The 18099-nt window shown below is 40.1% G+C and overlaps 1 protein-coding gene across 1 annotated transcript in view; it reads left to right on the forward strand.

Moving 5' to 3' along the window:
• Positions 1–12178, forward strand: part of ST6GALNAC3 (ST6 N-acetylgalactosaminide alpha-2,6-sialyltransferase 3) — a 355399-nt gene extending 343221 nt beyond the window's left edge. Inside the window, exon 5 of the mRNA XM_006276537.4 lies at positions 748–12178. Coding sequence (XP_006276599.2) covers positions 748–934 — 187 coding nt within the window. The 3' untranslated portion in view covers positions 935–12178. The remainder of the gene's footprint in view (positions 1–747) is intronic.
• The last annotated feature ends 5921 nt before the right edge of the window (positions 12179–18099 follow it).

Consider the following 18099-nt stretch of genomic DNA (forward strand, 5'->3'; position numbering starts at 1 on the left):
TCTTTCTACAGTCTCTGAGTTATTTGGGAAACTGAACATTTCTGTTCTTTTGACAAAACTCACATATTCTTTCTGCTGAAACAAATGTGTAGAGGAAACATTAATCTGCTGGTTCATTGAATGCCAAATACACGTAGGAATTAAATGAATTGATTAGCTCAGGGTAGTTATATATAATTATGTATCACCAATAAATAAGCAATCTACTTCAACTTTCTAGGTTTATATATAATTTGGTATGAGTAGCAAGGGGTTTCTAATTAGAAAATAAAACAAGTCCTCTGAGTTTGATCCAGGTAAGGTATGTAATTTCATACCCACAATTGTTGGTACTCCTATTGTCTCATTCCTTCTATTGTCACAAGTATAATTCTGTGCCATCATCTTAAGATCTAAATCATTCATATTTAATCAATAGAAGAAGAAGAATGGAATATATAGTAAACATGTTTCTTATTCACAAAAGCAAGAGATTTATGCATGCAGTACTATAATAAATCAAGCCACATTTTCTTAAGTTGGATAAGTTCAAGTAAACCTTGAGCCTTCTGTGTAACCCCTTGATCTCCTCACCTACCAGGGTAGGTGGCCAGTACTACAATCTGCCCATGAAATCAGCCGGTCAACTCCTCAAATTGGGTCATCCCCTACACATGGATGTGATTCTAAAAAATACAATTGCATTGTATATATTGGATTTCTTAGAAAACATATTTAAGCCTATGTGTTTTTAATTTTCTTTTCTAGGTCAGAAGGCTTTCGAAAAGTTCCTTACCATTACTATGAGCCAGGAAGAGATGAATGTGATGAATACTTTCTGCATGAAAATGCTCCCTATGGAGGCCATAGGTTTATTACTGAAAAGAAAGTATTTGCTAAGTGGGCCAAGAAGCACACAATAATATTTACGCACCCCAACTGGACAGTGTCTTGATGCTGGTTCCTTTGGTCCTCCTTTAGTAGCATAATATTACAAAATTGCCTCAGTTTACACTGATTTTACTTACATCTGACTGGACTTTCTCAGACTACCTGCCGAATATAAAACTGAAAAATAAGATGATGATTCAGCTGTTAAGCAAAGTTTACCAGTCTGTGGAAGGCAGATGAGTTTCTTGCTTTATCTCTTAGGGCTTCACACCACATAATGCACTTTATACTTTAACTGGATTTTAATTCAAGACAATGGCAGTTTTAAGATGACAGTGGTTTTGTGTTATACATGTTTATGCACACAGAATGGTGGCTCTTTAATCTGGTCAATTGCCTTAGATAATTAAAATGAATATCTGCAGCCAGTGAACCTCAAGGTTTGCAGTACAAACAGCAATTTTCTATAAGGAAATGCAAGGAAATATAGGAAATTCTGAGGTAACTATGTATAGTAATCTTATATATGACTAGAAAAATTTTAAGGACCACCAAAGTGTGTGTGTGTGTGTGTGTGTGTGTGTGTGTGTGTGTGTGTGTACATTGACATGCACCTGAACAACCAAGGGTATATTAAAATAAGAGATGGGATAAATATGGTTCCTGATCTGTAGAACATTCCCATATAAAAGGTTATTCATAGGGTAGAAGCCCATGAGTAACTCAGGAGCTCTGAAAACTGACTTACCTCTATACTAGCTGGCCTGTAACTGTTTTGGATGATGTTTCAAACATTTGCAGGTTTTAAGGGAAACTTCTTTGTGTTGGCTAATATAAGTTCTCCTTCTGGGATATCAACCATAGTTGTACCAGGGTTGCAAAGCGGTAGCTTTACAAGCAGAATAATAACAAAATCTTGGAGAGTATTTGAGGTCAAGAGGGCAGAACTTGAAGTTATATCTATTCTGCAATCAGAAGACATAATTGCAGCTTGTGTGGCCAGACCCAAGTTAGTTTTAAACTGGAGCTCATTGCAGACTTGCTGCCCAAGTATTTACATGCATACCTGGGCATTTTGTAACACATTCTGAATCATGGGCTGTTGTGGCTGTGCTGCTAGCAGTACTAGAGCAAAGTATGTTAAATGCTCACTAACATATGTCTAAGTGAGGTGCCGTCATACCGTGGAACGCAGTCTAGACATACCCTTATAGCATGTTGTTCCTGAGTTCTAACACCAGTTTGGACCGTTAACAGCCGGGCAGTTTGTTTCATTTTTCTACTTCAGTTTGTCCATCTTTAAAAATGGGGATAGTATTTATCTACCACAGAAGGGCATTGTGAGGTGTAACTAATATCCATGAAAGACTTTGCAGATAGAAAAAATGCAATGTAAGCATCTATTCTTACAACAACACTGATGATACCCAGCATAAACTCTTGTATGTTGGAAAGCTAAGGAGACTGACAGCCATGTTAGGATTCGATCCTGCTGGGTGCAGGGCACTTCCTTTAATTGGGTGTCATTTTCAATAATGAGGTCCTCAATGTGTGGTGACTTCAGCTGAAATTGAGGAGTCAGCACCACCCAGGGTTATCCCATCAATCAAGCTACTCAAGAATTATCATATTTGTCTGCCTCTACTTGAAACACATTGCTCTGAGTTTATCATCACTAAAAGATTTCAGTTGCAGCAGAACTATTTTTAATGTGACGTAAATCAACAAAATATGAGAGCTTTCTTAACTGTATTTAAATTAACGTGCAAGTCTCTTTACGTTTGGAAGATTTCCTGGGAATATTTTAACTCCTGGAATTTCAGCTTCATCACTGTAAGAACCAATACTGTGAAAACTTGAAAGACGTATGTGTGGAACAGGCACACAGGTTTTATTCACACTGCTCAAACGTTAAATGACAGGAACTTTGTATGCTTTTGTAAATCGTAAAAAGGGGAAAGTAAAAACCTATTTTTACATGTAAGTATTTGTACACTTCCTGTATTTCCTATTGTATATTTGTATATATAAATCTATATTTTATATGTCTACAGCATACACGGTTTTTCTCATCATCATCAAGTGCTACCCTTCCAAAATGGAGGAACTGCCCTTCACCAATGCTCTTGTTTATTCATTAAGTTCTTGTTGTTAGTGATGCCGTAGTTCATTCTCCTTTTTTTCTCAGGCCAAATTCAGGCATTTCTCATTGTGGCATCTTTTCCCTTTTGTTTTTTAAGAGACCAGAGTTTTCGCCACATGTGATTTAGTGATTGCTTAGTTGCACACACTGCTTGGTATGCTGAGGACAAGATGTATCTTGGGGCAAGGCACTGGGCTAAGTCTTAGGAGATTTAGGTTCAAATCCTTGCTTTGTCACAGTCTTCTTGTGTGGCTTTTGGTAGGTCATTTGACCTCTCTGTGCTTTAATTTCTCATTTGTACAACAAGAACTATAATCTTTCTTTACTCCCACTCTTTGTCTGTCTTGTCCATTTGACTGTAAATCCTTTGAGGTGGGTACCATAATTCACGAAGTGTTTGTACAGTATTCATGAGAATAGGCCATTTGTGACCTCTAGTCACTACCACAATATACAAATCATAATTATTAAAATGACTGCTTCCTGTTGTGGGAGTTTAAGATCTTCTGTAGATCAAAACAGCAAGGGATGAAATCAGGTCAGTATGGGAAAAGGGTCATGGAAAGATGAAGGGTTACAGCAGTGAGCTAGATTTCCTGTTAAGGGCAAATGTATCTTGTCAATTTTCAGATGGATGACTGGATAGACTGAAGGCTAATAATAACAAACACAATGCAAGATTTGAAGGAAGAACATGAGGATACTGGGGATATAACACTGGGATATTCTATGCATACTGGGAAAATGGACAGGTCACTTATGGGAAGAGGAGTCAGTCCTGTCCAATAAACTACGCTGATAGAATTTACAGACTAGTGGGGAGAGCAGGCTACACCTAAGGGTGAAATATGGGTAGAAACTGTGCCAACGGGGCAGAAGAGCTTACACGTAGAGGAAGATCTAGCATGGTAGATACTAGATTCCTCACAGCTATAGCCTGCAAGTCTCTTACAGTACACCATCACCCTCTCTGATGGATATAAACAGGACAGCACATTAAATATTCTTTCCACCTCTTATCAGTCGTGTTGGTCCTTTTTTCTGCAGCCAGAGCCTAAAAGAACACCTCCAATTGCATCCGATTGAGCATTATGATTGTTGAGACCCACTTTTCTCTCCATGGGTTTGCTTCATTTATATTTTATTGTGTATATAAAAGATGAAGAAACTGGTTTTGAAAAAATGTCTCCTTCCTTATCCAAAAAATATGAATGAAAGCTGTTCCACAGTAAGTACAGAACAAGGACTTCATGTTTATATCTGCAAGCAGAATGGACAATAACATTCAAGCCTGAAGGCATGATATTTATATGATAATTGGAACTTGCTCAGATTACCATATATCTGTTGTAAAATATATGAAGCTTTATTCTGAAAAATAAACAGGGCAAATTCAAATATTTAAATGAATTGTGTCCCAGAAAGAGGAAGCAGGTGGTATGCCACACTAAAAACCAGAAATGTCAAATTCTATTAATTTTACAACTTGGAGACTTAACTTGTTTTAAAATTTGCTATGATGTACATCAGGGGTGGGCAAAATACAGCCCGCGGGCCAGATCCAGCCCACGAGATCATTCTATCTGGCCCGCAGGGCCCCTAAAAAATTTAGAAAATTAATATTTTTCTGCCCTTGACTCCTGTCAAAAATGACAGGAACCAAGGGCAATAGGACTCAGGGGAAGCCCTGGCAGGCTCCCACAACAGCAGGGCCTGCCCGGCCCCGCCCCCCCCAGCTGGAAGGGGCTTCTGGCCTGGGACCATGCGGCTGCCCCACGCCAGAACTGCAGGTAAGGGGAAAGACAGGGGAAGGGCAGGGAAGGAGCCTGGGGAAAAGTGTCTCAGGGAAAAGCTGAGTGGGGGGAAGGAAAAGCAGTCCCTTGCCCGCCCTGTGGCCAGCACCCCGAGCTGCAGCCACTTGAAGCCTGCCTGAGGCTGCGTGTGCCTGCTCCGGACAGCCCCACACAGGCTGCGAGTGGCTGCAGCAGGGAGCACCAGCCACAGGGTGGGGGACGGGCCTCTTTTCCCCTCCCCATGCTCAGCTTTTCCCCAGGTTCTTTCCCTGCTCCTTCCTAGCATGGAGGAAAGTGGCCTTTCCCTGACTAGTGGCTAGCACTCCCTGCTGCAGCTGCTCACAGGCCATGCAGGGCTGTCCGGAGCAGGCACAGGCAGCCCCACATGAGCTGCGAGCAGCTGCAGCATGGGGCGCCGGCCACAGGGTGGGCAAAGCGCTGCTTTTCCCCCCTCATGCTCAGCTCACCTTGTAACCTGGCCCCACTACCAGCCTGGGCCCCATGCTGGCTCCGGGCTGTCCCATCGGGGCTGCACATGGCGACAGCAGCTGTAGCTCCCCTGCTTGCCGCACTGGGCAGTGTTTGCCACCAGTGCTCCGGGCAAGCAGCAGCAGCCAACACTACCTGGCACAGCACATGGGAGGTCCACAGCTGCTGCCACCATGCTCAGCCCTGACAGGCGAGCCCGGAACTGGCACAGAGCCCAGGCTGGCAGCAGGGGTGGGTTACAAGCTGGTGCTGAGTGTGGGGAAAAGCGGCCCCTCACTCGGCCCATGCCCAGTGCCCTGCGCTGTAGCTGCTTGCAGCCCGCGTGGGGCTGCCTGTGCCTGTCCTGTGTGGTCTGTGAGTGACTGCAGCAGAGAGTACCAGCCATGGGGCAGGTGAGGGGCTGCTTTTCCCCATGCTCAGCACCAGCTTCTTCCCTGCTGGTGAGCAGTGGGTCGGGGCTGTGCGCTGCCCCCTGCCTGTACTGTGGGGCTAAGGCACACTGGGAGTGGGCAGGGAGCCAGTGGATACACAGGGCCCACAGCAGTGTCCTGGGGCCAGTGCCGGTGGGGCCCAGAGCAGGGTGGCAGGAGCGCGGGGTCCCAGCTAGCAAGGGCTCTCCCTGCTGGTGCAGCCCAGCCCGGCTCCACAGACCCCTGCCACCCTATGCCTCATGTTGTACCCCACCAGTGCTGGCCCTAGGACATGGGACCAGTGTCCCAATGTCTTGGGACCAAAGACATTGGGACATTGGTCCCAAAATGGTGACCAGGGGGCAGGGCACCTATCAAAGGCCAGGGCTACTCATGCAGTCCTCGACAGCTTGCCAAAACTGGGTAAGCCACCCAAAATAATTGCCCACCCCTGATGTACATTCACAGATAATGGCTGACAAACCTGTTACAAACACCCATTCGTTTGTAGGTGTTCCATTCTGACTTTGTATCTAGGATTTCCAGCATATTATTTTGAAAAAAGGCATTTTTTTTACTGGTTTTAGCATTGCTATGTAGATGCTTACTTAAGGTGTAGACAGATTAATAATTCTACTAGGATTAATCAGAGGGGTTGCTTATTATGGATCTGCTGATCCAGAGTAACTCTTTTATTACCACTCTTTTCCATGGCAGCTTTTCCCTGAATAAAACAACTGTTGAATTCCCAGGGTTGGTATCTACTTACCACAAGATAGAGCAGATGAATGAAACAGTTCTTACAGATTGGTTATTTCTATATAAACTTGATATAACCTGTTCAGCTCTCCAGACTGTGAGGTTTACATATTTTCTTGACCAAGGATCCCAGTTCAGTGAAGCATTTGAGTATGGACCCTAAAATATCCCACTTCAGAAAAAGTACCAGCAAGTATATTCTTTACCACTGAGTAAAAAAAGCCCACAAAAGCAAGGAATGATATAAATGGGTGAATCTGCGGCATAGAATCTGCTCTATGGAATATTTTGTCTCTGTCTGGACTAAACTAGAGCATCCAATCCCCTTCCCCCTCATGCAATAGCTAGTCAGAAAATGCATTGTGGGCATGTCTACATGTGCATTTATGCAGGCTTAAATTTACTGCACAGTAAGTGGGAATAGTCCAGCATCTACATGTGCATACATTAAAGTGCATTAACTCTGTGTGTGGACTGATTTGGGACTAAAGTTAGTCCCAAGTCAGTCCACATACACAGTGTTACTGTGCAGTAATGCATCTGTATGTGCATTACTGAGCAGTAGCTATTGAGGTGTAAATTTGATACTTGCATGATGCAGGTATCAAATTTACACTCAAGTCGGTGTAAGTCACCATATTTACTGCACAATATGGGTGTGCACATGTAGACACTCACCAGTAATTTCACTTACTTCACATTAAGTGTGCATGTATAGACATGCTCCCCACACTAACAGCTAAATGTACAGCGGAATTTAGAACATCATTAAGACTGCGTTTGTCACAAAGCAAATTTGTATTGCTATCAGCTTGTAGTAGGCTCCTTGGACTTATAGTTTGAGTGAAATCGCATTTTAGAAAACAGCATTAAGCTTCAGTCACACCAAAGTAAATGAACATTGGTTCCCTTATTTAAATGAGACTCTCTTTAGTATAAACTACACATGAATTTGCATGATTTTTATTATATGAGTAAGGAACTGTGACCACTGTGTTAAAGATTCTATAAAGAAATGGTTTTGTGGGAATTTGTTAGAAATCAACATTGCAATATGAAAGAAAGAATTTTATCACCGGGCTGTATTAGAAACCTTGATCACTTACCTTTTAAGAGCTATTAAGACATAAGTTGAGAGTTGTATTAATTCTTTAAGAAAAAGACATTGAAATTTACCTGACCTTAACCGGATGATAATTGCTTATTCACTCAAGCAGTCCTGTTTTAATCTACTGCTTAAATAAATAAAACAAGCAGGGAGCTGACCTGAAGACTTCAAGAATAATAGTCACAAATACTTGCACAATGTTTTACCACCAGATATTGGATAAGTGTACCACAAATATTTTTCTTTCATAATTCAGTCTACTCTTTCTTAGTTTAGTTATTTGCCAAAGAGGTTATATGCAAATATTTTCATCCACATCCAATAAATTATTTGCAAATATTAGTCTTGATTTTGCATAAAGATAGTTAGCTGTGTTAGTCTGAAGAAAGGTCTGAGATAGGGTAGGATGGCACCTTAGAGACTAACTGGTTCAGAGAGACATAAGCTTTTGTAGGCAACAGCTTACTTCATCAGATGGTAACAGGTCTAGCAAACTAGGTTGTTGCCTATGAAAGCTCATGCTTCTGTGAACCAGTTAGTCTCTAGTGCCACCCTGTCCTAGCTTCTACCTATCCTTAATTTTGATAAGAATAGGTACATATGTTTAACTAACATTTAATTAATTAATCTCTGATAGCAAATCTAAAAAAAACATTGAAAACGGAAAAAAAAATTTGAAGTTGAAAAAATGTAGGCAATTTTTTTTCCAGAAAATGATTCCCAATTTTTAAGGAGCTCTAATTGCATGCTACATTGTTACATGTATGTAACTTTCATACATACAGATGACTTTGCAATTATACGTAATGTGTTTCAGGTTGTTTCCTGCCAAGTCCTACATTGTCATTGAGGGTGCAATGCAAAGCCAGTAGTGAGTCAGTTGAATTAGTACCATGATCTTCATTAGGCTTCATTAGGTGCAAAATGCTTATCTCTGTAATACTTTGAACTAAGGTTAGTTGTGTTTTGCATGGAAAGAACCATACAAGCAGATTGCATTATATCAATCATGATGTCAGGAGAAAACAAATTGAATACACTTTGTACTATTACAGCCAAGGCCCAGTGACCAGGTAACCACACTATGACAGTGGGACCCTGGATAGGATAGCTGGTATCAGAGCAGAGACAGTTAAACAAGCCATATATCCATAAAAGAAAATTCACCTATGAATTATAAATGTCTGTTGCTTTAAAAACTGACACTTTAGATATTGGAGCTTGCATTGGGTTAAAAATCTTTTCTGACTATATCTCAGAAGTAATGTATGCCCCTTGTTATACTAGAACTTGCCTTTGTCAAAGCATAGAGTAACCATTAGAGTAAAAGTCCCTGTCAATTGCCGAAGGATTGTGTTAGATCTCTGCCTGGGCAATGCTGCATACCGAGTTCAACAGTCATTTATTTATTTTTAAAAAAGAGCCTGTTTTTCTCCTGACCAGATATAACTTGTTAATTTGTTCTTTTAAGCACAACGTGTTTCATTTTCAGCAGCTGTGTCCCATTCTGTTTCTCCTTTTCTTGGAGGATGCAGAGAAATGCAGTATATACACATGAAGGTGAAGAATGCGGTAGTGAATAAACAGCCAAACTCCAAATTAATGTATTTTTTTAGCACCCGTATGTTTGCATGTAAAGATGAAGAATAAACTAATTCTTTGTTTACTCCCTGTATAATCCACAGAATCCTTGTATCTGTGGACAGATTTAGTGCCTCTCAACTAAAACTTTCAGGGGCTAAAGGGAAAAGAGAAAGAAAATCTTTCCATGAAGAGACAAGGATCTCTGGGAGCATAGGGCTGTCTTTATGGAGTTCTGTGGCTCTAAGCCCCAACCCAATCCTGCCTCATAGTCCCATTAGATGATCCTTCCAGCACGGCAGTCTGGCGATCACCTGCCCAGTGTCTGTCCACTCCATTCCCCCTAGAACGTGACCCTAGAGGGCATCTTCCATGGAGTCCTGAGAAGAGGGATGGTGCAATAATACAGAGAGTCTCATTCACTGCTGTACAGGAAGATCTAAGCCTTGAATCTAAGTATTGAATGTGGTTGTGTAATTGGGAGGGAGGCTGTTAAGAAAAGTGTTATTCAACTGAAATATCATTGAGGTCTGTCATTGTCAGTATGTTTCAGCTTCAGCTTACTTAAAAAGAGCTCTGAGTTTAAGGATCCATCAACCTTTGATTTGAATGAATCATTGGCTGCTATTTCTGGAAAAATCCTCTAGATACACAGGCATTAATATGGTCTATTGCCATTCTGATTTACTGGCCCTGAAGAGATTGTAAACTTGAACTAATGCATGGTCTAACCATATGTAATGCATGATAGCATGTTATATATTATTTTATTCTTTTTTATACTGTAAGAATAATGGAAATTGTGTGCAGACTTGTTTTCAGTAATGGTAGCTTTCTCTCTCTCTCATATTATATGGTGTTGAAATGTAATGTTTTGCTTCAAGTATGTACCAGTGCCATTAGCAGACTGCGGCATATGAACTATTGAAACCAGTCAGGAAACATTTACTAAACTTGACATTTTTCACTTGAATATCAGAAATAGTTAGTCATTTTTTTTTGTGAACTTACCCTAGGGCTCAGCTATCATTTCTGTGCCCTGCTATAAGGAAAACCCACATTTGGGTAAAACCTCAGGACTGACTCTCTTGCCAGTGTCAAATAAATTATGTTGTTGGGGCAGCATTCTCAAATGTTTGACATCTGTGGGAGTACCTTCTTTTTTGCATGATTTCCACATGTGACAGGATAGATGTGGTAGCTGCACAGTTTGTTCATGTTGATGCTCCTGATAATAGCATTTCTGAGGCTGGAGAAAACTTTTCATATGCTCCCAATTATAATGGCTACTCATGTGTCCTTTCCTTAGCATGTGAACACACACACACACACACACACACACACACGGAGTTGACAGATCAAGAAGCCTTTTTTCCATAAAGAAACAATTCGGACTGAGGAAAATGAGTACTCCCTACAGCAGCGATTCTCAACCCTTTTAGAAATGAGGCACTCCTCATTTGGCTCAAGGCACCCCTCCAGGACTTATACGCATTGGGCAGCACCCAATTTCAAATGCTTTTTATTACAGTGCCCCTTCCTGGAGAGGGGCTGGGCAGTGGGAGCAGGACAGCTGCTGGCCAGGAACAAGCCTAAGCCTGTATTTATCTCCTCCCAACTGCTTCTCTCCTCACACCTCACAGCACCCTTCAAAAGACCTCTCTGCTCCCCAGGGTGCCTCAGCACCCTGGTTGAGAATCAGTGCCCTATAAAGAGAACTAGTAAATACAAAACTCTTTATTGCTTTCATCAATGACCTGGCATGTTCTCGAAGTGACTGACTTAAACATACTACAGCAGTGAAGCTCAAGCTTTTAGAGTGGGAGACCAGGCCCCCCCGGGAGCAGAAGGGGTGAGAGAGAGAAGGGGAAAGGAAGTGGCTGGCAATGCCAGAGGAAGGGTGGTGGGAAGGAGAAAGGCAAAGAGCCTACCTTTAGGCTGCAAAGGAGATTAGAGCCAAGTTGTAGGGCAAGGATGGGGATGCCCCGGGCTGAGCGCTCCTTGGTACTGATCGATCCCCTGTGCCGCAGGCCAGATCCAGTCACTCTGGAGGTCAAATCCAGGCCATAGGTTGGGCACTGCTATACAACCCTGGGATAAGTAACGTCCACTCAGCCTGTCTCTCAACACTTATCTGCTGGCTAAACAAAAGCTCCAGGGTTGTGTCTTTCCTCTGTTTGTTCTGGTCTGGGATCATTCCCTTCAGAGCCTCATTTCTTTCAGCTATGAACCTCCTTCTCAGGCAGTGTGAGCAAAGGGTTCTCACTGCCTCAGAAAATCAGCTCCTAAACTTGCTCCACAAATCAGAAATGTGATACAGCATGGTACAATCCAACGTGCACACAATCTGGAAAGTGCTCCTTTTGATACTGATATAATTTTCATTCTACTTACTCTAAACAGGCATTTTATCAAGTTTACACTTGGTATTTATATTGCTTTGCTGTACACATTGTTTTTATATACTGCATAACACATATCTTTCTGCTCATCGTTTCCAGAGACGGGAGCAGACTTAGGGCAGGACATACTGTAATTGCCTGGGAACCTGAGCTGGTCAGGACCCCCATTGCACTACAGGGCTCTTTTAGCGTGGTTGTCTGATACAGAGTAGGGGCCCAGAACTGAACCTTTGCAGGGAGCCTCCGAAAGATAAACCTCACCGCTGCTTTCTCTTGTTGCCTGCCAGTACCTATCTGTGCATGTGTGTTTGTACATAGTATTTGCCCGTTTTTAATAAACTTGCTATTATGTATTATGTAAACATTATGTAAACATTGAATTGATTTAAAAGGTTTGCATTTTGTATTATTATTGTTTCTCCTTCATTTTGCTTTTGTTAGTGCTGACAAGTATATGCACTCTAGATTTAGGAGTCTTTCATACAGTTAACATTTATTTTGGGTGTTTTGTCATTTATTTTTCTTACTTTTCACTCCCATTGGGAGTATGTGCTTCTCTGTATTTGCAAAGTTGTGCCTGGGATATCTTAACATTTGAACAATAAATATGTACAATTTTCCAACCCCTGTTGCAGAACTTTTTAATCTTATGTCTAATATCATGTATGCTTACCTTTGTGCCAAACAAACCTTGATGTCATTTATTTAATTATATGAAGATAAAAATCTACCTGGCAATTCACATAGTACAAAGAAACTATGTGCCCTCAGTTTGCTGCAGATGAATGTAATGCATAAGCTGTGCCTAAATTGTTGCTCTTATTGATCAGACATTTTTTAGGATGTTGACCTCAACAATATTAAATGCCTTTAAACAACTAAACACATAAATAAGACACCAGTCCTGTAAACACTGGCATGTGCTTAACTTTGTATGTGAGTAGTCCTATTGACTTCAGGGTTGAGCAGATATATAGATATTTTCAGGACTGGAACCAAAGTACATTGCTTCCCATCAGTAACAAGTGCATCGATAGCTTCCACCCATTCTCCCATAGACGAAAGTCACTTAGGATATGAATAGGTTTGAAGCACATAAGAGAGGGTGTTCAGTCCATAGGAAAAGGGAAAGAATGTGTCCTCCCAGCATGAAGGGTTGTATGAAGGATCACACTGAATGGAAAAGGGTGATTATTTACTGGTTTTAGTGCTTAGCTATTGTAGTCATTAATAAGCAACTGGCTTCAGGATGCAAAATTTACCTTGACATGATTTGTCCATTCACTAAGGATATATAGACTAATTAAGTTTGAGAGGGAATTTAAAATATTAGGATTGTATAGCCAGACTGTGATACCTAATGAACTATCCAGTAATTTCAGACCAAGTCTGGGTACCAGTATCACCCACAGAAAACATGAAATGGGAGGCCTGAATGAAAAGACATATTTCTTTTCCAAGCTGTAGCATTCTCTCAGTGGTGTAAGGAAGAGGAATGAAGGGTGGCTTTCCTGTGGTGAAACTAAAATTAAATAAAGGAAAAAAGTGCTACTCACATGTACAGTTCTGAGGGCTCTTCAAACTCAGTATCTTACCCAGGGACTTGTAAAGAATTTGTGTGTTATTTTTTTCAAACATATTCACTGAATATACCTTAATGCTCCCTTCAGAGCCATTACAGTGTGAGCTGTGAATGCATACTAATAACACAATTAAATATGGATCTGATTCATCCTCCTTTTTCCATTCAGGTCATTAAGCTTTGTACACTGTTTTTGATCTGCATTCACACACAGCTCCTCACCATTGGGGCATGATTAGAAATTCAGGTATACCTTATGGATCCACATGTTACTTATATAGTAAATCCTAATTATTGAGATGCAGTGCTAAAAAAAAAACCAAAAAAACTTAATGGCAGACATGGTGAGTAATGCATGCACAAAATAATCATTTATTGAAACATTTTGGCCATCTTCATTCTGTCTATTAGCACTTGCCCACATTCACATTAATATAAGTCTCCACTCCTTCAAGCTAATCCATAAACAGAGACCTTTTTGCCCACTTGCAACCCTCTTGACAGGAATCTGCTTGCAGCCTTACAATACTGTAACCAAAGACTTATAAATTTATTTCTTTGAAATAAGGTATAAATAAAAGAAAAAATTCTGAATCTTGAGTGATGTGTTAAGCTGTGAAAGTGCTTTTGTGAATAAACAAAGTGTAAAAAAAAAAATCAAAAAGCATCTGGTATCTAAACACATCTCACTCTGCAGAGACCAGGGAGCCCCAGAAACTCTATAGTTCTTCCAGTATTCCACAATCTAGTCATTCATTTTAAACCTTTATCCCTATTTCAATCCTGGTGCTGAGTATTTCCACAGGAACAGAACTGTTACTCAGTGCTAATTCAAAAAGATCAGGGCATGTCATTCCCCTAGGCTGCTTCAAAATCCCAAGCCTAGGTGCCTACAGTAAGATTCCTAATTCAGACAGACCATCCTGATTTTCAGAATGGCTACAGCAGTCGTTGTGGCTCCATCTGCTTCAGTCTTACACTGCAGGTGGTGATGATTTTCAAGGACCTGAGAGCAGCAACAGTTCCATACCTCTGAATATTAAGCTACTTTATTGGCTTAATATTGATCTAGGAGTTGAATATTAGGCACCCAGAGTAGAAAACTACGTCCTAAGCAGACTTCAGCATTTGAACCAAACATGGACAATTAGATATTGGTTAATAAGTGATGGTGGACTGCCAGAATAAAAAAGTGTCTTTTGTGTAGAGGCTAAGTACATGGTTATGGTGAAGTGACCAGACTCCTGCTCTCCTAAAAGCCACGAAGAGTATATATGCCCTGAATTGTGCTAGCCAGGAGGATTAAGGAATAAAACCACCAATTACACTATGTAGCTATCCCAGAAACGTGATTGATCATCTTCAGCTCAACTTCTACCCCTGGGACTCTAGTCATTTTTCTGCTATTTCTGTTGCCATGAGTCATCCATACACCAAAGAGACCTGCGAGGACAAAGGGAGTGAAGAGGATTAATAGATTATAAAAGCAAAAGAGACCACTGTCGCCCTCTACAAGTCATAGCACAGTCCAAAGGACTTCCCTGAATTAATTCCTTCTGAACTCAGGCATTTCTTTTAGAAAAACTTATAATAAAAATTACCAGTAATGGAGAATTCATCACAAACTGGGGAAGTTGGTCCAGTGGATAATCACCTTCACCATTAAAAAATGTTTGTTTTTAATGTAAATTTGTCTACCTCCAACTTCTCACCACTGGATTTTTGTTATGCCTTTGTTTCCCAGATTGAAGTTTTACTCCCTGTATAGCTACTTACAGGGTGCCAGCAAACCTCTTCTTAGCCCTCTCTTCAATAAGCTCTCTCACTATAAGACATGCTTTCCAGTCCTCTGACCTCTCTTCAATTTTGCAACATTATTTTTTGACTGTGGATACCAGAACTGGACACTATTTCAGTAGCATTTGTAGTAGTAACAAATATAGAGGTATACATGCTCTCTGCTCCTACTCAATAGTTTTGCTTATTAAAAGCCTTTTGCACCAGGAGTTCATGTTTATCTATTACCCACCATGACCTCCAATTCTTTTAAGAAGCTACTGCTTCTCAAGAGTTTTCAATGCTATAAATATACCTGCACTCTTTGTTCCTAAGTGTATGCCTTTATATTTTGTCATATTGGAAACCACGTTGTTTGTTTGTGTCTAGAATACCAAGTGATCCAGGTCATTCTCCAACAGTGATCTTTACTTTTCATTATTTACCATTCTCTTTGGCAAAGTAAGGGTCATTGGCAAACTTTGCTAGTAATGATTTTGTGTTTTGATCTAGGTCACTTATAGGCATGTTAAATAGCATAAGGCCAGGAACTGATCCCTGTGGGACACGTGCTCAGTGAAAATTTCCTGTTTGCAATTCCAGTTTGAGACCTATCAGCCAGTTTTCAATCCATTTCCTGTGTGCTGTTAATATTGTATATTCTAGTTTCCTAATCAAAATCTCATGGCAAATGCCCTACAGAATGTAAGCAGATTGTATCAGTGCTGTTATCTTTGACAACCCAACTTGTAATCTCATTTAAAAATCAACTTAGTTTGCCAAGACCTGTTTTCTATGAACCCATGCTGATTGGTGAGAGTCCTACTTTCTGATACAAAATTTTCTTTACAGATATAAAAAGTTATATGTTTAATTCTGCTGACTCCAAACCTGATGATACTTCACAATTTTTCATTAGTAAGGAACAATAGCAATCACAAATGTGAGAAGTAAAATTTCAAAGGGATCTAAATCTAGCTTCTAAAACTGCAGGTGCAATTTTGCCTACCTCTTCTGTGATGTAAAAACATCTTTGTTGCACAAACAGCATTTTGTATGCAAACAGGACTGATTTATTAAATTTTTGGACAGGTCCTAAGGGAAGAGGTATCAGTTGCATTTAAAATAAAACTCTGCAAAATACTTAAATACATTTATAATATAGAATAACTGTTAAATGGCAGATGGATAGAATAGATAGCATAGTACTTATAGGTCCTTTAACTATATAAGTTTATAGCTGCTATGAACAATAGTTTTGGACTTATTTGGTATTGCAGACCATATTATTATTTTTTGCATTCTTTCATCCTGCCCTGAAAATTAACACACACATACACACACACACCTGCCAGAATCTCCAGGGCAGCATGATGATGCTTACCCTCAACTAGCTTATTGAATATGTTGCCCTTGACCAGTGCATTGGGTTGTGCTTTTTTTCAAGGATGTTTTTTAATTAACAATAGCTTAGGTAACTGTAAATAGATATAGATATACTAAGCAAGCTGAGATCATCAAAATACTTTGGAGAGAATTACAGTGAACACTAGAGTGTTTGGGTTATGTTTGTTTTTTTGTAAGGGGGTTAACATACCTTTCATATTTATTATCTTAATAAGTACTTTTTACCACTAGGAATAAACTGCCCCAAAGATTAATTCTAATAACTATAAAACAGCAAACATCACAGAGATAAGAAAGTTTGAAAGCAGTCTGAATTACATAGCAAGGAGATATAGGGATTTGGGAAATGCAAAGAAGAGAGTGAATATTTAAGTTAAGGACATTGGGCCATCACATTCCATCTATTTATACATTGAACTTCTCATTCGAATCAACGAGGAAGCCTATTAGCAGCTTAATATGTAACACAAGGGTTTTGTAGCTCCATACCTGCAAATTGTTATTAAAAACCAAAGAAAAGCAGGAGCAAAAACAACTGTTTTGGTGCTTGGGCCTGACTGACTATGCAGGGAAAATTTTGTTTTACCTTTCAAGATGCTTGAGAAGTCCAACTACCCCATCAACAGTCCAAAAAAGTGTTAGACTTCACATTTAAGACAAGGAGGGCAAGGAAGTCAAACTATAGCAGTCTTTCAAGGACACCAATGAAATGCTTGGAAGTTTAAAAATGAGAGTTTTAATTGAAGAGTATTGGTAGTGAATGGGATGATTTAATAGCACCTTCCGCTCTCAAGTATTTCTTTCCTTGAATAGATTATTAGACAGTAAGAGTTGAGGATACAAACCTTGCATCATGAAAATGTTTGTACATCCGAAAGAGGTGTTATAATGAATTATAAGCAGTTCTAATAGTTTAGGATCCAGTGGGCTCATGACCTTTGCTTTTAAAAACATGTTTTAGAATGTTATCATTCTACAACAGCATTTTCTCAATTCTTTATCTTCTAAATGCTTTTGGACACATAGACCACGGGATTAATTATATACTGTGAGCAACAATTCATGAATATTTAACACACTCATTTATACTTAATGAATAAATTTGCATTTTGACAGTGTTATTTAATGTGTTTTAAGGAAATACTGTTCATTACCTTTCAATTTTGTAGATTAGTAGAACGTAATTGAAATGAAAGGCAGGCTAGATATAGCATTATTTAAATGTGATTGTTCTTATGGTTTTGTCTACAGATTTTTCTTTTAAACATCTTTATTTTTTTCTGTTTTTATGAAGTTTCTGTCTGCCTCAATCACTTTATCCAGGTCTTATTTTAAAACATCACTAGAGGTGAAAACATAAAGAATTTAAATAATCAAGTAGTGAGGGAGCTTGGGACAGCCCCCCAAATCTATGATTGGCTTAAAGCAGAGAGATGCCATTCTCCAGGTTCCCAGCAGGGCCGCCTATCCCACCAAGGTGATAGGACAGCTGCAGGAGATTGGCTAAACGACTAGTGGACTTACACAGGAGAGGAAGAACCTCACTGCCAGAGACAAGAGGATGAATGCTAGGGGCTGGCAATTAAAAGGTGAGATTTGCTGGGCATCACCTGGGGCTACTAGGTCAATCAGCTGATTCAGAGGCTGGACTGGAATAGGTGCTACCACAGCATGGGGAGTTTTGTTTGCATGCAGACAGAAAATGTGAGAGCAAGCAGTTAGACTGACCCAGGAGCTGCAGTAGACTTTTTGAGAATAGCTAAACTCAGTGCAATGACA

The sequence above is a fragment of the Alligator mississippiensis genome, chromosome 5 (assembly GCF_030867095.1).
Source record: "Alligator mississippiensis isolate rAllMis1 chromosome 5, rAllMis1, whole genome shotgun sequence".
In the NCBI taxonomy this organism is placed as follows: domain Eukaryota; kingdom Metazoa; phylum Chordata; order Crocodylia; family Alligatoridae; genus Alligator; species Alligator mississippiensis.